Source organism: Rosa chinensis, chromosome 5 (assembly GCF_002994745.2).
Source record: "Rosa chinensis cultivar Old Blush chromosome 5, RchiOBHm-V2, whole genome shotgun sequence".
In the NCBI taxonomy this organism is placed as follows: Eukaryota; Viridiplantae; Streptophyta; class Magnoliopsida; order Rosales; family Rosaceae; genus Rosa; species Rosa chinensis.
The window spans coordinates 2,839,212-2,866,784 of NC_037092.1; the positions used below are offsets into that span (position 1 = coordinate 2,839,212).

The 27,573-nt window shown below is 40.4% G+C and overlaps 1 protein-coding gene and 1 long non-coding RNA gene across 5 annotated transcripts; both read left to right on the forward strand.

Annotated features, from left to right (window-relative positions):
* Positions 1-479: 479 nt before the first annotated feature.
* On the forward strand, positions 480-3,542 carry LOC112164824 (cysteine-rich receptor-like protein kinase 29). The gene is made up of 7 exons (XM_024301151.2): positions 480-1,358; positions 1,487-1,624; positions 1,760-1,887; positions 2,028-2,238; positions 2,377-2,614; positions 2,738-2,888; positions 2,988-3,542. The coding sequence occupies exons 1-7, from the start codon at positions 506-508 to the stop codon at positions 3,336-3,338; spliced, it is 2,070 nt and encodes a 689-aa protein (XP_024156919.1). The 5' UTR covers positions 480-505; the 3' UTR covers positions 3,339-3,542.
* Positions 3,543-18,099: 14,557 nt separating this feature from the next.
* On the forward strand, positions 18,100-26,208 carry LOC112202697. Of its 4 annotated transcripts, none has more exons than XR_005800122.1 (4): positions 18,100-20,438; positions 20,594-23,361; positions 23,491-23,560; positions 23,642-25,984. It is a non-coding gene; the product is annotated as an uncharacterized LOC112202697 (long non-coding RNA). The 4 variants fall into 4 exon arrangements; XR_005800121.1 differs by adding an exon at positions 25,994-26,208 and having other exon boundaries at positions 18,101-20,438; positions 23,491-25,708; XR_002937527.2 differs by adding an exon at positions 25,997-26,208 and having other exon boundaries at positions 18,101-20,438; positions 23,491-25,708.
* The last annotated feature ends 1,365 nt before the right edge of the window (positions 26,209-27,573 follow it).

Below are 27,573 nucleotides of genomic sequence, written 5' to 3' on the forward strand. Positions count from 1 at the left end.
GAGATTTAAAAGTTTAAGTAGAATTACTGCTAGGTTAGTTACTGTTAAACTTCACTTGTTGTCCGTATAGGGTAGTCTGGATTTAGCAGGAAATTCAAATGTATATGGACTTTGATTAGTACGTAGAAATTGATATATGTAATATCAACTATTAGACGTGGTAAGTGGTAAGTAAGATACGCGTAGACTTGATCAACTGCATTCTGGGTAGAAGCTTTTTAATAAGCTACTTAATTAGGGTATAAGCTACCTAGACTGATCTCTAACTATTTGGAGCTGACAAGCTTGACCAATGTTGCATTAGTCCTGTGGTAGTTGATTAGCTGTGGTTGCAATGAGTTGGATCTCTAGCTGCTATAAGCCTTGTTGACTTTGTTGCCTTGTATTATTATCAATATTATATGCATCATATATAATCTCCCAATTAACTCTCTCTCTCTCACACACACACACACACACACACATATATATCAAAGGAAAGCACTAACACACTTCCCGGCCACCAATGGTTTCCTCAAGATTTCTATCGATGTTGCTCTCTCTCATTCTGTTACTTATGACCATGATGCCTGAAAACCTTGCTCAGTCTGCATATCCACCGTTTCTATACCATTTCTGCATAAATGAGAGAGGCAACTACACTGCAAATAGTACATATCATGAAAACCTCAAAACCCTTCTCTCCTCCCTTCCATCTAGCACCGGTAACGGCTATGGCTTTTACAATTCCTCATATGGCAGCGGTGAAAGCTCTAAAGACAAAGTTTACGCAATCGGACTTTGCAGAGGCGATGTTCAGCTAAATGATTGTCGTAGCTGCCTCAATGATTCAATACATGCTCTCCCAGAGATTTGTCCCAACCAGAAGGAAGCTCTTGGTTGGTACGACTATTGTATGCTTCGCTACTCAAACCGCTCCATTTATGGCATGACAGAAACTATGCCTGCTTTCTATTTATGGAACGTACAAAACGTCTCAGCGTCAAGCCTGGATGGCTTCAACCAAGAGCTTAGGAAGTTGCTGGAAAGCCTGAAAAGTGAAGCCGCAACTGGTGGTTCTCTGAGAAAGTTTGCAATCGGAAACGCCAGTTCTCCAGGCTTTATAACAGTATATGCACTTGTACAGTGTACGCCGGATTTGTCCGAGCCAGAGTGCAATGATTGCTTAGACGGTGCCTTTGCACAGATTCCAACCTGTTGTAATGGGAAGATAGGTGGGAGAGTTATTACACCCAGCTGTAACTTCAGATATGAAGTCTCCCGTTTTTTCAACACAACCGTGGTAGCGCTGCCATCGCCTCCTTTGGCATCACCAATATCTCCTCCACCATCAACAAATACTTCCACAACCCCCACAGGTATATGCATGTGTACGCCCAAGTTACTTTTTAAATTGTAATATTTGAATGTACTAATTAATCCGAATGTACTTTCTTCCTTATATGCGTACATGTTTCCATGCGATTTTTGTTTGCGAATTTTTCAGGACTGAAGAGTAATAAATCTTCAACTCGAACTGTCGTCATTATTGTAGTGCCAATCGTTATCACTCTGGCACTAATTATATCCCTCTACGTTTGCTTAAAAGTAAGGAAGAGAAAGGAAAAACTTGAAATACTCCCAGGTACAGAAACAAATCAATGAACTCTGGTGAACATATATATATTAATTACTTATACATAATATACTCTCAATTTTCTTATGTCTTAATATTAGAGAATGATGAACTTATATGAGTTTTTGTTGAGTTGTTCACCAGGTGAAGATACAGATGAAATTAGAACTCCAGATTCCTTGCAGTTTGATTTTGACACCATCAGAGTTGCCACAAATAACTTTTCTGAAGCAAATAAACTTGGACAAGGCGGATTTGGTTCAGTTTACAAGGTAGCAATGAGAATCCCTTAATATCCAACTATTATTAGAAACTAGTATCCAGAATAACGACTTCTATCAACTTCCATTTTTCTTGATATGCAACTCTCTTTTTTTTTTCTTTTTTGTTTTCCAATATATATATTTTGCAGGGTAGGCTTCTCAATGGAGAAGATATAGCAGTAAAAAGGCTTTCTATAAATTCAGGGCAAGGAGATTTAGAATTTAAAAATGAAGTGTTGCTAGTAGCCAAGCTTCAACACCGGAATTTAGTGAGGCTTCTTGGGTTTTGCTTGGAAAGAAACGAAAGACTTCTTGTGTATGAGTTTGTTCCTAACACAAGTCTTGATCACATCATATTTGGTATGGTTTCAGTTCCTCTCTTTTTTTTTTTTTTCCTTTTAACTTAGTTTTTCATAATAATTTCTGTTTTATGTTACTTAAAGCAAACCATATATTGTGACATATATATACTCTTTGATTTTTTGCATTGATATGTAGACCGTACCAAGCGTGAACAGTTAGATTGGGCTATGCGCTACAAAATCATAGTAGGCATTACTCGAGGACTCCTTTATCTTCATGAGGACTCTCGCCTTAGAATCATACATCGTGATCTCAAAGCTAGTAATATCCTGATAGATGCAGAATTGAATCCTAAAATATCAGATTTTGGCATGGCAAAGTTATTTGTGCTTGATCAAACTCAAGGCAATACAAGTCGGATTGTTGGGACCTAGTAAGTACTTGACCAGGCTACGTGGTTTTACATTACAATTGTGTTATGTTATAACACGAGTTTTCAGGATTTCTGTACAAGTTCGTCAATGTTAACCTTCTCTTTGATCTTGATGACATACAGTGGATATATGGCTCCAGAATACGCAATGCATGGACAATTTTCTGTTAAGTCCGATGTCTATAGTTTTGGTGTATTAGTCTTGGAGATGGTAAGTGGACAGAAAAATAATTGCTTTCGTCAAGGAGAGAATGTGGAAGATCTTCTAAGCTATGTAAGTACATGTATAATTTTGGAATCTACTGATCAATAGCATGCATTATTGAAAGATAGAAGATTAAAACTGGTTCCTCAAATTTTCAAACTATTTCAGGCATGGAAAAGTTGGAGGGAAGGGACGGCTTCAAATTTAATAGATCCGACATTGCGGAATGGGTCGAGAACTGAAATAATGAGATGCATCCACATTGGGTTGTTATGCGTGCAAGATAATATAGCTGATAGGCCAACCATGGCATCTATCATCCTCATGCTTAATAGCTACTCTCTCAGTCTCCCACTACCCTCACAACCAGCATTTTTCATGCATAGCAATGTTGGATCCGACATGCGTTTGGGTTGGGAGGATAATTCAAGGGTGACAGGTTCATCCGATCGATCCAAGAGCAACTCTGCCAAAGCATCGGACAATGAGGTTTCCTATACCGAACTATATCCTCGCTAGTGCTTGAAGATGGAACTGCATACACATGTGAATTAATGTAATTTAGCAACTTGTGGATTCATGTTCGTTTTACAATCTTCGCGTTTAGATAGATAGGTGTTGAATAAAGCTTGTCACGGACACAATCAAAGAACAGTGAAAGATAGTAAGTTGCTGATTCAAATTGGTTTTGTAAATCAACTTTTATTTCTTGCTTATTAGAATGAAGGAATTATTTTATGTAGGAGTACTAGTACTGGTTTCCTGATTGACTACATATATAGCATGCGAGTGTTAAGATTATAAAATCCCTGAAAAAATGGGAACATTGACAATCTCAACAGCGAGGAAAGGAGGTTTAATCTAAAATCTATTAGGATTTAGGGTTAGGGTTTAATGCAAGAAGGTTTCGGTGAAGTATCTTCTTTCGTGTGCTTTCTACAAGTCTACAAATCTAGGTGGACATAGTCCTCGTTGAAGGTTGAATTCTCAGCCCGGAATCGCAGAGAGTTGAACACGATTGGTGTATATATGAAAAGGAAAAAAAGGTTTGCAGCAGCAGGGGTCTTGCATTTCCAATTGTCAAACCACTCCCGTTTCAATCAATGGTACATCACTTTATTTTCTGATAGTCAGTTAGTCATTGTTAAAAATAAAAAATAAAAAGATGGTCAATTACTCCTTCCAATTCAAAATGAATACAAGCACTCAAGCAGTCCCGTCTCGATCAGCATATTGATTCAACCACCATCCATTCAATGGTCATGAAATTAAATTCATTCGAAAAAATGGTAGAAATCAAATACACATCTACACAAAAAGATAGTCCTGATCCTTTTTTTTTTTTTTTTTTAATTAAAAAAGAAAAAATCTTGGTTCGCTCACTAACCCTTACACATACCCGTGAGAATCGAACTCATGACTCTTATAATGTTAGATTTATAACTTACCAACAGATCACAGCTCACCCACAATAGTCCTAATCCTTGTCTCATTAGTTAATTTCAAGGTTTGCATATAGAGTATTTAATTACATAAATCGTGGCATGGTTGTTTTTTTTTTTTTTTTTAATCAAAGAGGTCAGCCAGATTTTATAATTTAGCAAGCGGTACAAAAGACGACACATCCCAGTGGGGCTATCAGAAAGAGCCGTCCTTTAGGACATACAAACATCCTATTCTAAAAAATAGAATCCCGCATACCCTGAGTACACCTACCTTTTAGGAAGTCCACGCACCCTTATTCTAACAAAACTTAAGTACTCAGAAGCGGTTTAAATAAAATATCAACTGAGCACTAGGTTTTGCGACCTAAACAAAATTAAACGATGTTTGGATTAGAGGATGACATACCATCCTCCAGTCCCCTAATAACTGAGGCCCAGGACCCAAACCGCAGAGCCCAGTCCTCCCAATCCCAGCCCACAAGCCATAACAAAACCCGGATGGCCCAAGCAGAGAATGCTATGGGCACCCCGTCCTGTTCCAGTTCACCACCGTCACTGACCCGCGCACCGCCGCCGCAGCAGACTCCTCTGCCAGGTCGAATGACTTCACCAGCAAATCCGTCATCTCCAGTATGTCCTCTGACGACCCCTGGCATGCCGCCCTGCTTGTGATCTCCTTCTCCATTTCTAGGCATACACCCACCATCGGCACAAGAATCCCAGCGCTAGATCCCTGGTCGAAAACCGATGAAACGCCCACCCCAGATTTGCTGCAAACCACCAGCCCTCAGACAACTCGCCCTCACCAGATCTTCAAGCTTCCAGTCCTCCATAGACTGCTGCATAGAGCCCAAACCCAAGGACTACACTCCACCGCCCATTATCCAAGAAGTCCCAAAGCAAGGCAACCTCCCAAACACCAGAAAAGGATTAGCCATGAGAGTAGAGGCCATGCCCATCGAGGTTTTGAAATTTTGAGAATTTTGTCGACCGCGGGAGGCCGACGATAACCCTGGCAGAGTGCTTCGTGGTTGCTTTTTCTTCATAAATTTTTACATATAAAAATTAGGGTTTTTGTCCATTTACCCCATTTCTAGAGATTTTTTTCCCACTTATCCCATTAAGTTTTTTTAATTCCTTCTTACCCAAAACACTCTAAGGGAGTCTTCCCTAATACCCCATAAAGTTTTTTTTTTTTTAATACCATTTTACCCTCACCCATGTGTTATTTAGAGAGAGAGAGAGAAAATGGAAGAGAGAAAAACCATAGGAGACTTCGCCGGATTCCGGTCATCGGTCGCCGGATTTCGGTCATCGGTCGCCGGATTCCGGTCATCGATCGCCTCCCACTGGATTTTTTGAAAAACTTCAATTGCCCCCGATAGACGTCTATTGCCCCCAATAGATGTTTAGATTACCGAAATGAGAACTAATCTCCATAAATTTAGACAAATAAATTTTGATTAAAGAAAAAGAATGAGAAGATTACGTCAATTTAAAACGTCTATTGCCCCCTAATAGACGTCCATTGCCACCCAATAGACGTTTCGATTACCGAAATGAGAACTAATCTCCCTAAATTTAGACAAATAAACTTTGATTAAAAAAAAGAAAGAGAAAACTACGTCAATTTAAAACGTTTATTTACCCCATTTCTAGAGATTTTTTTCCCACTTATCCCATTAAGTTTTTTTAATTCCTTCTTACCCAAAACACTCTAAGGGAGTCTTCCCTAATACCCCATAAAGTTTTTTTTTTTTTTTTTAATACCATTTTACCCTCACCCATGTGTTATTTAGAGAGAGAGAGAGAAAATGGAAGAGAGAAAAACCATAGGAGACTTCGCCGGATTCCGGTCATCGGTCGCCGGATTCCGGTCATCGATCGCCTCCCACTGGATTTTTTGAAAAACTTCAATTGCCCCCAATAGACGTCTATTGCCCCCCAATAGATGTTTAGATTACCGAAATGAGAACTAATCTCCATAAATTTAGACAAATAAATTTTGATTAAAGAAAAAGAATGAGAAGATTACGTCAATTTAAAACGTCTATTGCCCCCTAATAGACGTCCATTGCCACCCAATAGACGTTTCGATTACCGAAATGAGAACTAATCTCCCTAAATTTAGACAAATAAACTTTGATTAAAAAAAAAGAAAGAGAAAACTACGTCAATTTAAAACGTCTATTTACCCCATTTCTAGAGATTTTTTTCCCACTTATCCCATTAAGTTTTTTTTAATTCCTTCTTACCCAAAACACTCTAAGGGAGTCTTCCCTAATACCCCATAAAGTTTTTTTTTTTTTTTTAATACCATTTTACCCTCACCCATGTGTTATTTAGAGAGAGAGAGAGAAAATGGAAGAGAGAAAAACCATAGGAGACTTCGCCGGATTCCGGTCATCGGTCGCCGGATTCCGGTCATCGATCGCCTCCCACTGGATTTTTTGAAAAACTTCAATTGCCCCCGATAGACGTCTATTGCCCCCAATAGATGTTTAGATTACCGAAATGAGAACTAATCTCCATAAATTTAGACAAATAAATTTTGATTAAAGAAAAAGAATGAGAAGATTACGTCAATTTAAAACGTCTATTGCCCCCTAATAGACGTCCATTGCCACCCAATAGACGTTTCGATTACCGAAATGAGAACTAATCTCCCTAAATTTAGACAAATAAACTTTGATTAAAAAAAAAGAAAGAGAAAACTACGTCAATTTAAAACGTCTATTGCCCCCCCCAAAACAACCCAATAGACCTTTATTCTCTCCCTTATAAAACTCTTTGCTTGCATAATTTATCAAGTACCAATAGTAACATATTACCAAGTCTAAGGATGATGATCAAGTTAATATTTCCAGATTTTTTTTTTTTAATGCATACTTCCAAAAACATTTGCAGACCATCAATAATAGTATAATTAAAACCTTGAAGACATTCATTTACAAACCATATCAAAAATTCGATCGATCTGAAAGCAAAGGACACATTTGGGCCCACCACTAGTTTATTAGAAAACTGGTATGTTACCCCGTTCAAACTTACAGTCAGATGCTTCCAAAGTCGGAAACTCCATACCCCACTCCTCTGGACCTCTTCCACCCACCCTAACCCATCATACACATCTCCATTTTTCCATAAAACAACTAGGAAATCACAAGGCCACCTTCATTTATAATTCATTAATTTCAAAGCCATTGACCCATCACATTCATCTGTGCAAAAAGAAAACTCAGAACAATAACACATGAATTTTATACCTTAGCCGCAAATGCCAAAAACAACTCCTTTTCTTTGTACCTGAGAAAAGGGAGCTCAAATAGCTCTTCGGCATCTTTCTGCATGCCACAGGCAAAGTGAGCTGATCAACCAAGCTCCTCGCCATCCCACCCATTCTTAAAACCCTCATACATGAACTGAACTCTGAGGTCTTTAGTTGAGTCTAGCCGGCTGGACTCCTCCCCAAGCTTTCCAAACCCTCTTCCTCACTCCATTTCACATCCATCACCACCAAAACCGTCGAGTCATCCTCAACCAGTCACTCGGTTCTCCTATTTGACTCCTGCAGAGTTCAGGAGAAGCCATGTGGGGCTCCGTTGAGTAGCTCAATCTGGTACGAGCTAGCATACGTAGCTCGATCTAGTAGGAGCCATGGCAGAGAGAGAGAGAGAGTAGCTCGATCTGGTACGAGCTGGCATACTGGGAGGTGAAGGGCCGGGTCAGGCGAGACGAGGCGAGGCGAGGCAATCAGATTCGTCTTCCGGTTCCGGAGCATCCATGGCGGGGAGAGAGAGAGAGAGAGAGAGAGAGAGAGAGAGAGAGAGAGAGATTGCAAATCGGAGAATCGGAGAATGAAAGAGAGAGAGAGCAGCTTGGAGGGATGAGTGAGAGAGAGAATGGCAGGATATTAGTTATTTAATTAGGTTGAGGGCAAAATAGTCATTTTACTGTAAATTGAGTTAGTGGGAATAAAAATCTATTAGTGGAGTAAGTGGGATAATTTTTTGTTATTTCGGTCAAGGACCCAAAAAATTACTATGTTGTAAAAGAAATTAACTAATTATTTTGCAGTCAGTATCACGTATTTGTAATTTCCCCTAATATGGTGAATAATCTAGCCAAAAATAAAAATAACTAATGAAACAAAGCAAACTGCAGCAATCAAGAGCAAATTAATCAATGAGTAGTGATTGAGATGATTCGAGTGAAAAATTAGATAATGAGTGGTTGGGATGATTGAATCGTGTAATCCCTCAAATTGCGGTACCTGGTGATTCACTGATTTGTTTATATAAGATGATTGGAGTTATCTGCGCTAAAGTCAGCCACCCACCATTTTAAATATCAAATATATCCGCATGTTTCTGCGCAGACTACTTTCATCGATCTCATTCCTTGCATAATTCGCTGGTATATTCTCCCTTTTAAATATCAAATATATGCACATGTTCTGGGAAACACGAGCGCCGGAGCTATCCAAAACATATATGCACTTAGGCACTGCACGCCGGACTTGTCGGAGAAAGAGCGCAGTGAATGCTTGGAGGTTATATTCAGTCAACTCAGTACAATCCAAATCATCATATCCACATCCACATGGTGAACAAGCTCCATCACCATATCCAAATATATGGTAAGCAAGCTATGTCACTATTTCGACACTGGTCAAGAAGCCCAATGTGCCTGCAACAAGCCTCTATTCCCTCTCGAGTTGCTGCTCAACACAATACAGTCAGATATCACCTATCCCTTCATGAGTTTATTCAAACAACCAAAACAGACAGAATCAAAAATATTTATCAAACATATACAGTAAGAGAACTAAAAAAGTGAAACTAATATATAGGAAAAGTGACAGTTTGCTGATGAAAATGACGTAGAAAATAGTGTTTTTATATGAGCAGTCCCATTCCACACACAACAACAAAAAAGTATATGAACAAAATGGTATAAAAAAGAAGTTCCTGAAAGGATAATCGTACTACAAAATGGGTGAGCTAACTGTTTGAGCCCAAAATAAATATTTTTCCCGACAAAGGGAACTCGAAGAAGACCGGGCCAATATCGGTGGCCCAAACTATTTATTTCCGACAAGTTCGGAATATATTGTTTAGAGGCCAAATAAGGCCTGCTTAGAGATCAAGCAATCGTGAGGCAAATCGTGATATTCATGGATTTATTAGTAATTATCAAGAGATTTGATGATTAATGGTGATTTGCTTGGTTGTCAAGACTGTGCAAAACGGGAGCATAAAATATACAGGCTGTGTGTATGGCCGAGATTACGCGAGCGCGAGCAAGATGAGTTGATATATAATTGACCATGCAATTAAGGTGGACGTGGAATAAGGGAAGCCATGGAATTAATCATGCTTGATAGCAATCCTCAAGGAATATAGTTATATATATATATATATATAACTATATATATATTGCATGGATGGCTGGACGTACAACATAGAGGGACATAATTATACATATCCCTATTAGTGTATATATATATATATATATATATATATATATATATATGTAGAAGTGCGCAGAGGGTCATATAGTATATATGATGGGTATATACAATTAAACATGGCAGACAAGTTGTCCTCTTCTACTTCGAGGTAGTCCACGGCTCCACGCAATTAAGTCCTATAGTGGACCAATTAAGCAGAAAATCAAGGGCCTCCCACATACGTGGCAATCAAGGAATGAAGTTGGATGTACGTCAAATGGAAGGGACACCATCACCTCTTAATTGCAATAATATATATATATATATATATATATATATATATATCCTTTCTGATTTGCATGCCGCCGCGAGCTACAAGAGTCCTCGCGAAGATATATATCAATATAGGATACGTACATATCCTACCACTGCATCCAAGAGGAAGATTACGTCTGAGATTCTAAGAGGCAATTAATCTTTGCCTATATTCTTGCAGTGACAGAGGCGGATAATTATTAATTATCGCCTACGATAATATCAAAACTATTAAGAGTTTTGATTTGATTCAAGGCCAATAACTGTGGCCTAAATATAGTATTTCATTCCTCTTAGGAAAGTGAATCTGCAGTAGCCTATATATAGAGGCTAAAAACGATACAGAACCGGATTTCTCTCAAATCAATCAATCCCAGCGATTACAAAGCCTCCCCGGAGCAAACCCTCAACCTCGTTGAAACCCGGTGACCACCCGCCAGTCCTAGTCTCCTCGCGAGCCGACTGTCAGCCTCACCAGTTCAACCCGGCGACCGTACTTCCAGTCCCAGTCTCCCCAGGAGCCGACTGCGAGCACAACCGCCACTGTTACTTCCAGCGAAGCAAGGGTAACGCCCTCGCACCCAGCGAAGCTAAAGTCACGCTTTAGCAAACCCGTGCTTCTCTCAAACTTCCCAGTGATTGCTCTGCTCAGCCTCTCAACGTTGAGTATCGATTCGGTGAACGCAAAGAGACCACAACCAAAGCCCTTACCCGCGTAAGGCAAGAAGTCCTTTTCCTAAAGGCAAGAAAAGAACCCTGTGACGAGGTTGGTGCTCTCCTCGTCCACAGCGCTTGAAGAAGAAGTCAGGTCACGGGACTACCCCACCGACTGCACCCCGCGGTGCTGGCACGCCTGCGCAACCACTCGCCCAAAAGAGACTGTTTGCACACCAGCTGGTTTTGGAGCCAAACATTTTGGCACGCCCAGTGGGACCTTTCTAGATTCTTTTGTGTTCACCATCATTGGGATGCCAGAGGAAAAGCTTTACCAAAGGAGATTCCTAAAGTGAAAAGATGGCCAGTGTTGCCACCAATTATGACGACATTACAACAGAAGAGGCTTTTGTTTCGAAGCCTATCCCGGAAGGAGCGACCTTCGAGGAGACACTCGCGATCCTTGTGGAGAATGTCGAGAACCATTGCAAGAAGATGGACGCGGATCTTGCCAGAGAAACTGCAAAATCAGAAAGGCTCCGCCGCGAGTTTGAGCAGCGTATGACTCTATACGCGGAGAGTACCAGGCAGAAGGTTACACAGACAGAAAGCGCCTTGAAGGAGCAAGCTATAACCATCACTGCCAAACAGGATGAGCGTCATAAGACAATTTTGAACGCTATAGAGGATCAAAACAAGCATACCTCATCGGAGTTCGTGACCTCGCGCAAGGAAGGTCCCAGCTTGACTACTCAAGTCGGTTTACAGCAAGGCGAATTGGAAAGCCAAAAATCTTCACGCGAAGAGGTTGTTTCTGAGGTTGAATTGCCTACAGATGGCAATATACTTAAATGCCTCATTGATGAGTCACGGCCTTACATAGAGGCTTTGCATGGAGAAGATAGTCAACAAGATTGTTCCTCTGACAATATAATTGTCTCAGAACAAATATATGATTTCTCCACTGATCAAGCCAAATACGTGGCTATTAATCAGATGCATGGGGGGCATGATATTGTCCAGGTTCACCCCCTTAATAACCAGAAGCGGTTGTATGATCAATTTAATTATGGTTATGCTACTGGACGTCATCATGACCAAGGTAATCAAAGCCACAATCAACTTAATTATGAATTAAGTTGTTATATGGCTGCTGGACGTCCTCATCATGCAGAAGGTCAAGAGTGTGGTCCCCTTAATTATCAATTAAGGCATGAGCCACTTGATTATCAATTATGTTTTGGTCTTGAGAAGCCAATCTGTGGCTTTATTAATCAATTCAATTTGAAGATCTTCATATATGTTTCAAGGCCAGTCAGTGGCTTTGAAATTTGTAAAGAAGGATTCGGTGATCCCAAGTCCAGTCTTGACACAGAGCCAATCTATGATGAATATGATGATGATTACAATTTAATTATGGGTTCCAAAAATCATATGCAGCAGTTCAAATCTCTTGAACAAGTGGTCAAATACAATAGCCAATCTGTGGCTTATTCTGAAGACACCATGTTCTATGACATGATGGTTGGCGACAAAGCCGATCTTGGGACAACATTATCTCCAAAATTTCAATTGAAGAGCTCGCTTCGTCAATCAAGAAAGATACTTGGGGGGCAATACTCCTTCTACGAGCCAAATTTCTTCCAAGTTTTCAACGCGAAGTATCTTTGTTATTTTCCTACAAGCTCTCACAAGAGGGATTTTCAGGCTATAAATTTTAACACATCGGAGCTTGGAGTGAAGCATAGATGGCCTCCCCCGTGGCCTTCTAGAGGTTAGCCAAACGCATTGATGCTAGCTTCTTTATTTGCTTCTCATTTTTAGTTTGCATATTTCTTTTAGTTAGTTTAAAAAAAAAAAAAAAAAAAAATAGAAAAGAAAATACAAAAAGAGAGTTATACGGCGCATAAGCGAGCGACTCAGCGAATGGCCGCGAGCGGCCGCGAAGCCAATTCCCCACTAGCGAAAGCAGGCGACCGTGAAGAGCGAGGGGCCGCGAGCAAATGGGTGCAAGCGACTGGCCGCGAGAGCGAGTGGCTGTGAGCAAGTGACCGCTAAGCAGGAGATGGTCGCGAGCGAAAGCAGATGACCGCAAAGACTGCCAGCAAGCGAGCGGCCGCGAAGAGATGGCCGCTAAGCGAGATGGTCGCGAGGACATCAGAGACTGGCCGCGAGCGAAGTGAGCGGCTGCGAAGCAAATTCTAGCAAGGAACACTTCGCGAGCACTGATCAAGTGAAGCGAACGCTCGCAAGGAACATTATCTCAAGAAGCAGAGCTCGCTGAATACAGGTGGCCTGAGCCTCGCTAGCGAGGTTCGATCCGGCGAAGCGCTGCACCAGAACTTCTTCCAACACGAGATGCACGCTCTGAGACGAAGTCGATCCAAGGGCCAGCGAGTGGTCTTTAGTGGATAATCTCCTGCCAACCACAGTGGCAGACGTCGAGGCGGAAGCAAGATGAAGGCTTTCTGGTGCTGAAGATGAATCAGAAAGAGGCACTGCAGCTGGCGAAAAAGGCAGAATTGAACATATTGAGACTACGTATCCAACCCAGTAATCTCCCATTGTTTCTGCGAAGAATCAAGTTCAATCCTCATTACCCGGTGATTAATTTGAACGTTTTGTTGATAAATTGATCTTATGGGCTGCTCTGTTGAAATTTCTTCATAGGGTTGAGAATCTGAAATATGCATATATGGTGTTTGATGGAATGCCTGAGAGAACCCTTCTGTGAAGATGACGTGCGCAGGCATGGGGGGTCGAGGCAGAAACTATCATTCCCTGGCTGGTTGAGTACAAAGAACAGAGGCTTAATATTCGCCTAGCTCACGCTGGGAAGCATGTTAAGGTTTGAGCTCCTGCACTCCACCCAAATTTCACTAATCCCTAGCTCAACTTGATTCATTCCCGACATCAAAACTGGGGGGCATATATGGGGCGGAGTATTTCAAATAACTTGACTTGAAGTGTCTTAATATTACCCGGGCCAAGACTCGTGGCCCTAAAAATGGTCTGAGTTTTGTTTACTTGTCGAAGAAAATCTGGATGCCAGTTACAGTGGCATTTGAGGAAGAACTTTTGAATGATCATGGACATTCCCAGTTGCTGTCCAGTTGCTGGACGCCTGTGAGTTGGATACGAAACAAGGATGTGAATGCTATAGAGGAATGCGAGTTCGCAAGGTGAAGCTACCAAGAAATTTTCAGAGTTTCTTCCCACAGTATTCTTACATCTTCATGACGAAAATTCTATTGAGAGATAATCTAGCCAGCAAGTGGCTCTAGTGTATGCCAGATACAGTGGCTATAGTTGCAGGGGAGAAAAGAAAAGCATAATTGATTCATACTACCATCAGGGACTTTTATTGCCTTCTGCACATCAAGCTAATTGAGTCGCAGTGGAGGAGCGCATAATTAATTCAAACAGCAGGACCAACATTTCTTCTTGGGCCAATTATTGTGGCGAAATCAAAGCTAGAAAGTTCAGTTGATATACGTCAATCTCCTCTGATACGTGTCATTACAAGAAGATGCAAGATGGCCTTAAACTCCATCCTCAACGCTTATCTGGGAATTGCATTTGAAGCGGTGGTATGTTCGGACAATATGTACAAATTATCATGGTGGCTTAATTGTGTTAATTGCACGAGATGAAATTGTCTTGCATGTCATGAAAGTATCATGTGCATGAATTAATGTTTTACATGAAAAAGAACACCAGCCTGCAACCTTGCCTCTTGGTCAAACTTTGTGGACTAAACCATGAATAGCTCGGCAGATTACAAACAAAAGGGGCTTCACTAATTAGCCTATTTGTTTACACATATCCTAGGCTACCTAAAGGCAATATCATATGAGCTGAGCCATGGAATCATGCAAAGATCAAAGGCCAATATTTGTGGCCTTTTATTATTGGAAGCATCCATTCTATTTTAACACATCAGATCAAGTCTTCGCAAGAAGTTCATCAGGTTTCGCTACGTCCATGAGTGATTTATCTTTATGGTTATCATTGATAATTGTAAGATGTACTGCTGTTACTCATCTCGTCTAGGAGATTCAAGCTCCATGGCCTAGTCAGAGGCCTATATACATATTTAGTCAAGTGATTTCATTTAAGCCAATGCAAGTGGCTTTAAAGCGACGTTATTGCAAGACTAGTGCTGACTCAAGACCTCTTCAGTCAAGACGGGGAACTTTGACTTCGAGGTCTGGGGGGCAATGTTTGAGCCCAAAATAAATATTTTTCCCGACAAAGGGAACTCGAAGAAGACCGGGCCAATATCGGTGGCCCAAACTATTTATTTCCGACAAGTTCGGAATATATTGTTTAGAGGCCAAATAAGGCCTGCTTAGAGATCAAGCAATCGTGAGGCAAATCGTGATATTCATGGATTTATTAGTAATTATCAAGAGATTTGATGATTAATGGTGATTTGCTTGGTTGTCAAGACTGTGCAAAACGAGAGCATAAAATATACAGGCTGTGTGTATGGCCGAGATTACGCGAGCGCGAGCAAGATGAGTTGATATATAATTGACCATGCAATTAAGGTGGACGTGGAATAAGGGAAGCCATGCAATTAATCATGCTTGATAGCAATCCTCAAGGAATATAGTTATATATATATATATATATATATATATATATAACTATATATATATTGCATGGATGGCTGGACGTACAACATAGAGGGACATAATTATATATATCCCTATTAGTGTATATATATATATATATATATATATATATATATATATATGTAGAAGTGCGCAGAGGGTCATATAGTATATATGATGGGTATATACAATTAAACATGGCAGACAAGTTGTCCTCTTCTACTTCGAGGTAGTCCACGGCTCCACGCAATTAAGTCCTATAGTGGACCAATTAAGCAGAAAATCAAGGGCCTCCCACATACGTGGCAATCAAGGAATGAAGTTGGATGTACGTCAAATGGAAGGGACACCATCACCTCTTAATTGCAATAATATATATATATATATATATATATATATATATATATATCCTTTCTGATTTGCATGCCGCCGCGAGCTACAAGAGTCCTCGCGAAGATATATATCAATATAGGATACGTACATATCCTACCACTGCATCCAAGAGGAAGATTACGTCTGAGATTCTAAGAGGCAATTAATCTTTGCCTATATTCTTGCAGTGACAGAGGCGGATAATTATTAATTATCGCCTACGATAATATCAAAACTATTAAGAGTTTTGATTTGATTCAAGGCCAATAACTGTGGCCTAAATATAGTATTTCATTCCTCTTAGGAAAGTGAATCTGCAGTAGCCTATATATAGAGGCTAAAAACGATACAGAACCGGATTTCTCTCAAATCAATCAATCCCAGCGATTACAAAGCCTCCCCGGAGCAAACCCTCAACCTCGTTGAAATCCGGTGACCGCCCGCCAGTCCTAGTCTCCTCGCGAGCCGACTGTCAGCCTCACCAGTTCAACCCGGCGACCGTACTTCCAGTCCCAGTCTCCCCAGGAGCCGACTGCGAGCACAACCGCCACTGTTACTTCCAGCGAAGCAAGGGTAACGCCCTCGCACCCAGCGAAGCTAAAGTCACGCTTTAGCAAACCCGTGCTTCTCTCAAACTTCCCAGTGATTGCTCTGCTCAGCCTCTCAACGTTGAGTATCGATTCGGTGAACGCAAAGAGACCACAACCAAAGCCCTTACCCGCGTAAGGCAAGAAGTCCTTTTCCTAAAGGCAAGAAAAGAACCCTGTGACGAGGTTGGTGCTCTCCTCGTCCACAGCGCTTGAAGAAGAAGTCAGGTCACGGGACTACCCCACCGACTGCACCCCGCGGTGCTGGCACGCCTGCGCAACCACTCGCCCAAAAGAGACTGTTTGCACACCAGCTGGTTTTGGAGCCAAACATTTTGGCACGCCCAGTGGGACCAAACTAGAGTCTTTTGTATTCACCATCATTGGGATGCCAGAGGAAAATCTTTACCAAAGGAGATTCCTAAAGTGAAAAGATGGCCAGTGTTGCCACCAATTATGACGACATTACAACAGAAGAGGCTTTTGTTTCGAAGCCTATTCCGGAAGGAGCGACCTTCGAGGAGACACTCGCGATCCTTATGGAGAATGTCGAGAACCATCGCAAGAAGATGGACGCGGATCTTGCCAGAGAAACTGCAAAATCAGAAAGGCTCCGTCGCGAGTTTGAGCAGCGTATGACTCTATACGCGGAAAGTACCAGGCAGCAGGTCACACGAACAGAGGGTGCCTTGAAGGCGCAAGCTATAACCATCGCTGCCGAACAGGATGAGCGTCATAAGACAATTTTGAATGCTATAGAGGATCAAAACAAGCATACCTCATCGGAGTTCGTGACCTCGCGCAAGGAAGATTCCATCTTGGCTACTCAGGTCAGTTCGCATCAAAGCAAATTAGAACCTGCATGCAAAGAGGTGGTTTTTGAGACTGAATTGCCTATAGGTGGCAATCAACCTAAGGATCTCACTGGTGAATCACAGCCTTACATAGAGGCTTTGCATGGAGAAGATGGTCAACAAGATTGTTCCTCTGACAATATAATTGTCTCAGAACAAATATTTGATTTCTCCACTGATCAAGCCAAATACGTGGCTATTGATCAGATGCATGGGGGGCATGATATTGTCCAGGTTCACCCCCCTAATAACCAGAAGCAGCTGTATGATCAATTTAATTATGGCCTTGCTCCTGAACGTCATCATGACCAAGGTAATCAAAGCCACAATCAACTTAATTATGAATTAAGTTGTTATATGGTTGCTGGACGTCATGGCCATGCAAAGGGTCAAGAGCATGATCAACTTAATTATCAATTAAAGCATGGCCCACCTCATCATCATCAATTTTGCTTTGGTCTTGTTACTGGACGTCATGGTAAGAGTGATCACAATCATGGCCAACTTGATTATCAATTATGTTTTGGTCTTGAGGAGCCAATCTGTGGCTTTATTAATCAATTCAATTTGAAGATCTTCATATATGTTTCAAGGCCAGTCAGTGGCTTTGAGATTTGTAAAGAAGGATTCGGTGACCCCAAGTCCAGTCTTGACATGGAGCCAATATATGATGAATATGATGATGATTACAATTTAATTATTGGTTCCAAAAATCATATGCAGCAGTTCAAATTTCTTGAACAAGTGGTCAAATACAATAGCCAATCTGTGGCTTATTCTGAAGACACTATGTTCTATGACATGGTAGTTGGCGACAAAGCCGATATTGGGACAACGTCATCTCCAAAATTTCAATTGAAGATCTCGCTTCGTCAACCAACAAAGATACTTGGGGGGCAATACTACTCCTTCTACGAGCCAAATTTCTTCCAAGTTTTCAACGCGAAGTATCTTTGTTATTTTCTTCCAAGCTCCCGCGAGAGGGATTTTCATGCCATAAATTTTGATGCATCGGAGCTTGGAGTGAAGCATAGATGGCCTCCCCCGTGGCCTTCTAGAGGTTAGCCAAACGCACTGATGCTAGCTTCTTTATTTGCTTCTAATTTTTAATTTGCATCTTTCTTTTCGTTAGTAAAAAAAATAAAAATAAAAATAAAAATAATAAAAAAAAAGAGAGAAGAAAATACAAAAAGAGAGTGCGGCGCATCAGCGACTGGCCGCGAGCGTTTGTCCGCATAAGTAAGCGACCACTAAGAGACTGGCCGCGAGAGCAAGTGACCGCTAAGCGATGGTCGCGAGCGAAGGCAAGCGACTGCGAAGAGATGGTCGCGAGCGGCCGCGAAGCCAATTCCCCGCGAGCAAATTGGCCCGAAGACTGGCCGCGAGTGTTCGCAAGGGGCATTTCGCGAAGGTTTTCTAGCGAGCAACGATCGCGTGAAGCAGGGTCCGCTGATATACATCGCCTGGGCTTCGCTAGCGAGCTTCATCAGGAATTCTCCAACAAGATATGCATACTCTGAACTCTGAGACGAAGTCGATCCAAGGGCCAGCGAGTGGTCGTTAGTGAATAATCTCATGCCAATTACAGTGGCAGACGTCGAGGCGGAAGCAAGACGAAGGCTTTCTGGTGCTGAAGCGGAATCAGAAAGAGGCACTACAGCTGGCGAAAAAGGCAGAATTGAACATATTGAAACTACGTATCCAACCCAGTAATCTCCCATTGTTTCTATGAAGAATCAAGTTCAATCCCCATTACCCGGTGATTAATTTGAACGCTTTGTTGATAAATTGATCTTCTATGGGCTGCTCTGTTGAAATTTCATCATAGGGTTGAGAATCTGAGATATGCACACAAGGTGTTCGATGGAATGCCTGAAAGAGACCTCCTATGAAGATGACATGCTCTGCAGACTTGGGGGGCAGAACTGGAGATTACAGGGGAATATCAGTCCCCAAAAAGAGCTCACTAGCCTTCTCGTGATGATGGAATTTCAGAGTTTGAAGATTTTCATGAGAAAAGAGCAGTAGCAGACAGAAGTCGTTTCGCCAGGGTAGTTTTCCTTGGCTATTACTTCACAAATGTACCATGGAATGTCCCATAGTGCATTCAATTACGCGCAGGTGCCTATAGAGGTAATGAGACTGTTCGTCGTTAGAACATATGCGAGTGTGATCAGGAGGGACCTATTTTCAAGGTGCAGCATTAGTTATAAGCCAACAGCAAGCAGTCAATCGCAGGCTTAGATCACAATTATAGGGGCTCGTCAGCATTTGCTTGATTCACAATGGGATGTCCAGTGAAATAATGGTCAACGTACTTCTATACGGCTTGAAATCATCAGGAGAAAAATCATTTCGCCAGGGCATTTTTCCTTGGCTGTTGCTTCTTGGGATCTTACAGTAGTTCATCTAGCTATGTACAAGTCGGCGAAGTGGTTATTCGGCAAAGCTAACCTAAGAAGCCAGCAGGTGGCTCTAGTTATACTTGCCAGCGAGTGGGCTTAGTGGACAGCATGCCAATCACGGTGGCATTGAAATGCCTGGTTTGGCGATATCAGGATGCATTCGTACTTTATTTCAAGGCAGGCACGTATGTGCAAACTATTTCGGAAGTGGTGAACAAGTGACACGTGCATGAATGTATTTTCTAAATGAAGAAGTGCACCAGCCTCCAGCAATTTTTCTCGGTCAAACTCTTGGCTGCTCGCAGCCAACTTTGTGTAATGGTAAATTAAATCATGCATAGCTACAGCATACTCTTGTCCATTGCGAACAATAAGGCCTTATTAATTAGTTAGCCTATATGTTTATACATATTTATGCCTACCTAGAGGCAACGTCACAATAGCTATCAAAGCCAATTGTGGTTTTGAAATACACGTGGTTGATCATTATCAATAAGGCCTACGTCTGTGGCCTTTTATTATGGGAAGCATTTATCTTATTTCAAGACGTTCACTACAACAAAATTGCTTATTTATAGCACTGGATAATAGCGTTTTTTAAGCAAGTGCTATAGATTGTATATAGCTTATTCTTTGATAGCATTTGTAAATTTTTAAACGCTATTAAAAATTTGAGCGGGAGTAGTAAGCGGGTAATGAAAAACATAAGCGGGCTTAATTTTAGGTGAGTGACACTTTAAACGAAAAGCAACAACTAAGACCCCAAAAACCTCTTCTCTCTTGGTGGCCGCTCTCTCTGTCCGTTCTCTCTCGGTGGCGCTGTTTCTCTTTTCTCTCTCGGTGGCTGCTGTCTCTCTTCATCCCCACCGCTCTCTCTCTCTCTCTCTCTCCTCTTCTCTCTTCGTTTCTTCATAAGGTATGAAACATGAAAGGAACTCATCAATCTTCTCTCTTCATTCCCATCAAGCTCCGAAATCGATCTCTTCAATTTGAAAATTTCTTTTGAGTTTAATTTTGGAATGATATCTGGGTATTGGTTTAATTTTTTGTTTTTCTGTTTTCTCAAACCAGGAAAGCTTTGCAAAGGATTAAATTTCACTTTCAAGGTAACGGTTTAAACATATACTTGATTCTATTTTCTGCAAACCAGGGAAGACATTGTTTTTCAGTTCTATTCTTACTTGTTGCTTACATTGCCGACAAACCAATATATTTCAATCTCTTGTTGCTTGTCACCTTTCTCTGACAGACCATTGATTTTTTTTTTTTTGGGTAATTGCAAGTTTGTATTTTTTATTTGGTTCTTCAATGTATTTTCTTTACTCTTGATTGTGTCTGAAAGATTCAATTTGGCTTGTTTCAGCTTAAGATTCAATTAGCCTTGGGCATGTGCTGTTGTTTGTTGGGCTACTATTTTCCTTCACTAATCTGCATTTGTTCAGGTTAAGAATGATAAATTGATGGTTAGAGTAATATAATTTATGGTAGTTTGTGTTAATTTATACGATAAGGGTCTAAGTAATTGGTTGTTGAGAATTATGATGAAAGGAAGAGTGAAAAAGAAAGTGAAATTTTTGGGGTGGTGTTGCTTTGGGTGTTGAAAATTGATGTTAGTTCCATATCAGTTGAGCACATGAGAATAGTGAAATTACAAATTGTTCTGTTATCGTTCTGTTTTGATATGTATTGAGTGTACTGAACTGATGGACTGTGGTGTCCTTGCTCGATCTGTTGGATTTGTTTTAGGTTCAATTTTCCCAATCAGTTAGCTGGTGACTGATTTTAATACCTTAACTATACTAAACTCATGTCTCTTGAACTAGTTAAGTGGTTACTAGAGGACCTGGTTTGGCAGCTTGTGGATGAGTCAATTGGTTGAGCAGCTTGAGTTCATATGTCATGAAATTGGAAGAAATGGCATGATTTAACATAGAGAGAGTTTATATCTAAATTACATTGGTCTCATTGAAATCAGAGAGCATTTTTGTTTCTTTAACTTAAGTGGTTTTTGTCATTGCCATTGTGATTGTTATTGTGTTTTTCTGCATTCAAATTCCTAATGCATATATTGTGGCAGCTTATTTTTGTTTCTTTTGTGCTGGCATATATGAAGTTTATTATGTATTTTATTCATTAATATCTGTTATGAAGTAAATTATGTACTTTATTGATCGATTAGAATTAGTTTGTTTGGTTCAATTTTAGACATTGCTTGCATAAGTGTTGCAATCTGTGCATAAATTTCAGGAAAATACTTCTCTGTCATGTGGAAATTTCAGGATAAACAATCTGTGCATAAATTTTTTCCTGCAATTTGAGATAGCTAGAAATTCATTCCTTTTGGGCATTCTGTTCGGATAGAAGTGTAAGCGTATGAAACTTTGTTTCTATGCACTAAATTCCATTGAGTTTCAAGTTGCTTTTGTAATCTACCACTGGATGTTGTTACGGTTCTTTAGAATTGAGCAGACTTCATAAATAAAAGAAGAAAATATCATAACTGGGCAGAAGTGAATTATTTTGATCTCATTCTTAGCAAAGTGGCAAACTAGGTCCGGTAAGATTAAATTGAGGATTCACCAAGCTGAACTGTACGTAAAATGATGTCCATGATGTCTATGAAGCTCAGTTGATTTCTCTTGGTGTCACTACAGTTATACTCCCATTGGCTTTGCTTAAAGAAGTGGCTACATTCTAAGTTCTGTCCTTTTGGTTATTAGGAACAAAAAGCCACCATTTAGCATTCTAATTGCAATTGTCATTCCAAGCTTATATTTTGTTTCATGATCATTAAATCTTCAAATGGATCAAATATGTGAAAGTAAAACACTGAATTAGACTTCTATTAATGGAAGTCTACCCTAGAATACTTCCAGTCAAGTCGAGAGATAGACAAAGGATGACAGCTGGAGTGTAACAGTTTATGTGAGAGCAAGAAATCATGAGAATTTATTATAGCTGCATTGATTCTAATGTCTCATATCATGAGACAAGAAGATCGAGACTTGTTTGATAAGAAAAATCAGAGGAAGATATTAGTTTAAAATGAACCCTGGCTAGTTGCCTTCCCCTATATTAGCCGCATTTGAGTGCTTTAAATTTATTGCCAAACCATGCATCGTATCCATATCTCATAACATTTTTCCAGAACTGAAAACAAACTAGAGCTCTTTTTATTTTTTTTCTAGCCGTGGCTCTGGAGACAGTATTCTATTTATTTGTAGTTCTGATGATCCAACTCTTTATAAATGAAGGGTCGAAATATCTATCGATAAGCTCTGATTTGACTACCTCCAGCAGTACCTATTTTCTTATGCCTGATTTGAGTTCCTGCAGAAAGTACTTTATCTACACTTTTAGTTGTCTCATAGTAACAATACAGGACCAAACTCCAGTAATATATACATAATGTATTTGCTTGTAACACTAAGGGGCCTATATTTGTTCTGGACTTCTGGTTGATGTAGACTCTTTGCTTTCCCAAAGTGACTTGTATGAATAATATGTACTCCATGATGAATAATTAATGGACAATGTGGCTTAAAGTATCCACGTATGATGTGAATGTATGATTGGATGCTTAGTTCTTCAGTGTGCTTGCATTTATCATAGAGTGGTGGCAAAAAAAAATAACAAAGTATGTGCATTTTAGAGAGGTATATATAGGTAAACCCTTAAGTTCCAGTGCCATAGAGCTATTAGAAAATGACCCCCAACTAATCGTCATCAACTTGTCCTCAGTCTTATTTACTGTCTCACTTTTGCGCTCTTGCAAATGGTAGAAAGTTTCTTTCTAACCAATGATCATTTCTTTGAAGCTGAAGAAGAAGAAATCTCAGGTTGGTAATTTGGTTTCATACAACTTTTATGGGAAATGGGTTAATAACTTTAATGGGTTAATTTTATTTAGGCTTATTAGGCCATATGAACAATGCTGAGCTGAAATATTTGGAACATTTTTGTTGCAGGTGAGGTGCTCGTTAATAGTCCCATGAGAACCAAAACAAGCCTCTCCTTCCAAGTTCTTCCAAGTACAAGGTTTTTCAACTTTCTAACTCTGAAAAGTATTTTTGAAATTTTCTTTTGGATTAAATTCTGCTTACTACCCTGTACTTTCAGGGGTTCGTCAGTTCAGTCCCTGCACTTCTAATTTAATCAGAAAAGTCCTCACACTCTTCAATTTCATCAAATCGATCCATTTCCTCATCATTCCGTCAATTTCCACTGTTTAGGTGCTGACGTGTCCGGACGCCATTTGATCTGTCAGATTTGTGGGACCTTCCCACATGCAAAATTCCCAAGCTACCCCTCCAATATATCTCCCTCCCCTTTCCCACCCGAACACCTAATTCCCCAGAACCCCGTCTTCTCTTCTTCTTCTTCTCAGAGCTCTTCTTCTTTTCAGCTCTTAGTTATGGTTCCTCACTTCCTCCACCGATCAACATGGCCGGAAGAAGATGAGAGAGAGACTGATAAACAAGAGGGGGTATGGGTTCATTCTTCAACCTCTCATCAATGTCCTCCCTCGCAGCCAAAGATCATGCTCACAGCAAACCTAGAAAATTTAAGTATTTGGGTGTGCGAATTAACCCAATTTGGTTGAGATGAGTCCTCTAGATTCAACTAAGATGCAGAAAAACCAAATCTGAACAAAATTCAAATCAAGATGCATGTAAACCCAACATGAAAACCAAAACCAAAGATATAGATCTCTTCCCAAATCAAAATTTCATTCTTCTACAAAATTTCGTTCTTCCCAAATCCAAATCGGAAGCTCATTACCAACCACACCCATCCCAAGAAGTTCAAGCTCGTCTGCAGCTCCAACGGCGCATTCCACCCCCGGCCACCGTCTGGGAAGCTCCGCTACGTCGGCGGCGAGACTTGGATCATCTCCGTCGACCTGACCATTGCATTCTCCAAGCTCCAGTCGAAGATTTCCGATCTCTCCCCTAACTCCCCGACTCCGGATCGAGCTCCTGTGCCACCCACACGTCAACTCCGACGACGACGTCCGCCACATGGTCGAGAGAGAGAGCTGAAGAGTTGAGCGACGATCAACAATTCACTTCTCTTCAGGTAACTCCAATTTTCTTCTCTTCAAATTCAATCAAGATCTAAATCCTTCCACCCCTTGTCTGATCCAATTCTTTTCTCCACAGTCAACGATTCACGATCACAACTAGGATCTCGGGTGCTGGATTTGCAGGTGAAAGAAATCTCCGATGGAATGGACGACGGTGCAGCATCTCGATCTACGACACGTCGCGCGGAGTAATAACCCCTGCAGCCTCATGTCGTCATAGACCCTGACCTGGGTGGAGGATGGGAAGGCAGTGGTTAAGAAACACAGTGACGAATCGCTGAGGAAGATGGTGTTGAAGCAGCAATTGTTGGCCAAGCAACCGTGTTTGGTCCGTGGGTTTGGTTTTGGTGAGAGTGATATGGAAGTTGGTAGCAATCATGATGAACCCCCATTTTCACTCTCATAGTCTATGGGCATTTTGGGAATTTTACATGTGGAAAGGTCCCACAAATCTGACAGATCAGACGGCGTCTGGACACGTCAGCACCTAAACAGTGGAAATTGACGGAATGATGAGGAAATGGATCGATTTGATGAAATTGAAGAGTGCGAGGACTTTTCTGATTAAATTAGAAGTGCATGGACTGAACTGACGAACCCCTGAAAGTACAGGGTAGTAAGCAGAATTTAATCCTTTTCTTTTTACCAAGTATGAATATGCTAGCTAGGAGTTTAGTTGAATTCATCTGTCTCTTTGTTAGTTGGTTAAGTAGTTAATATTGCCATACTGTTTCTGACTTTCTTCTGTGAACAGCTGTTATTGCTTTAATGTATTTCTCTGTGGCTCTAACCATAGTGTTTCTAGATTCAATGTTTCTGAATCGATTTTTCATTGTATCAACCATTTGGGGTAGCATTTTCGTTCTTTCTCATTCAAGTGCGAACAGAAATTCACCAACTGTAATTAAGCAAGATGGAGTTGGTGGGTGGGAGTACTGAGAAGTTGTTTGTTTTTCCTTTTGCTCTCCGTATTGGTATTTGGTCTTACTGTAATATCATTAGGGCAGCTCGATCTCATTGTTCTCTGAAGTTCATGACTCAGAAAACCTGGCATTTGGATTAGATGTGAAAGAGTGACTCAAATGAGTTGCAGATGGCAGGTATGATGCGAGATTTGCTTTGATGGATTGGTTTGTTTTGATTTTTGAGGTCCAAACCAAACCAAATTGAACCGTTATGTTATGAACTTATGATAAGTCTGGTCTCTGGTTCTAAAATAACAAGTTAAATGCATTTGAGAGAATTTGGTAAACCTTTAAGTTCTCGAACCAGAGAGCTATTAGAAAATGCCCTTCAAGTTTTGGGTAAATCGTCGTCAACTTGTCTCTCAGTCTTATGTACCATCTCAACTTCTCTAATCATGATTTTTGTCTTCTGTTTTGTAGCAGTCCTTGGTGAAGATGATGACCTCCCTCAATTCAATAGCAATGTAGTAAATTAGTTATTATGTTTTTGCAGTTTGTTAAATTTTAGTAAGTAGTCCATAATGGACCTAGACACAACTTGTTGGTTGGACTAGTTTTTGAATTTCTTGTATGCTACAAATTAATTATGTATCATTTTGAACTATTAAATGAATTATTTTGTTTATGGCTGTCAATTTTCAGTTGAACACAAACGATTAGATGATATCATTGAAATGCTATAATAAGTGTACAGAGACAATTGACAAAACGCTATAAACGTTATGGAAAACTAATAGCATTTTAAAAACGCTATGGAAAATACTTTTATAGCAATTTGGAAATGCTATGAATAATAAACTAAATCATTTTAAAAACGCTATGGAAAATACTTTATAGCAATTCGGAAATGCTATGAAAAACTAATCAATAGCATTTTTTAAACGCTATGCTTACAGACTTATAGATAGCGTTTCTGGGAAACGCTATCTAAAGCTACCGACCTACCATAGCGGGGGCTGTCATAGCGTTTTCTATAACGCTATGACATGATACGATAGCGTTTTTTGGCCGCTATAGATGATTGTTTGTGGTGTAGTGGTTGGACATGGATGGGGAGCAACGTTTGGTGGTTAGTCATGGATTGCCGACTGCGCGCTAGCAGTTCCTCATTAACAAGCGGAAGATGGAATTGCATTGAAGTCTGGCCTACATCCTAGTGTGCAAAAGAAGAGAGGCCGGGGATAATTCTTTAATGCAAGGCATAGGTGATTCAAGGCCCAGGTCATATTATATGATTATCAGTTAATCAATGTGCCACTACGATTATCAGCTACCTCACTGTTCGTCAAGATGATTTTACAACATTCATGCTCCATGGCCTATTCAGCGGCCTATATACTTAATCAGTCAAGTGATTTCAAGTTTGTACTTATTATGAAGCCAATGCGAGTGGCTTTAAAGCGACGTTATTGCAAGACTGGTGTTGACTCAAGACCTCTTCAGTCAAGACGGGGAACTTTGACTTCGAGGTCTGGGGGGCAATGTTTGAGCCCAAAATAACATTTTTTCCCGACAAGGGGGACTCGATGAAATCCGGGCCAATATCCGTGGCCCAAGCTATATATTTTCGATAAGCTCGGAATATATTATTTAGAGGTCAAGTAAAGCCTACTTGGAGGCCAAGCGATTTTGAAGCAAATCTGAATATTCCTTGATATACTATTAATTATCATATATTTGATAATTAAGGATAGTTGGTTTGCTTACCAAAATTGAGCAAGGGGGGAGGTTGTAAACGTAAAAGCAGAGGCTCTTATTGATTAAGGAATCAATGGTGTGCAGCTGAAGATATATATATATTTCCCATGCAATTATGGTCTTTGGTTGATCAATTAAGGAAGAAGTCAAGGTGGGCCACCAGCTAAGCTTGAATTGAGGATGTTTGGACGTGGGAGAGATAATTGCATGCAATCATGCTTCAAGGAATATATATATATATATATATATATATATATATATATATATATATAATTGTTACATGCATGGAAAAAGCCAATACG

Bases quoted from the DNA above. Each gene is read 5' to 3' on its own strand.
- LOC112164824 (XM_024301151.2), top strand. From the start codon at position 506: ATGGTTTCCTCAAGATTTCTATCGATGTTGCTCTCTCTCATTCTGTTA. The intron at 1,625-1,759 runs GTACAGAAACAA...GTTGTTCACCAG, and splicing joins AAAACTTGAAATACTCCCAG to GTGAAGATACAGATGAAATT. The intron at 1,888-2,027 runs GTAGCAATGAGA...TATATTTTGCAG, and splicing joins GATTTGGTTCAGTTTACAAG to GGTAGGCTTCTCAATGGAGA.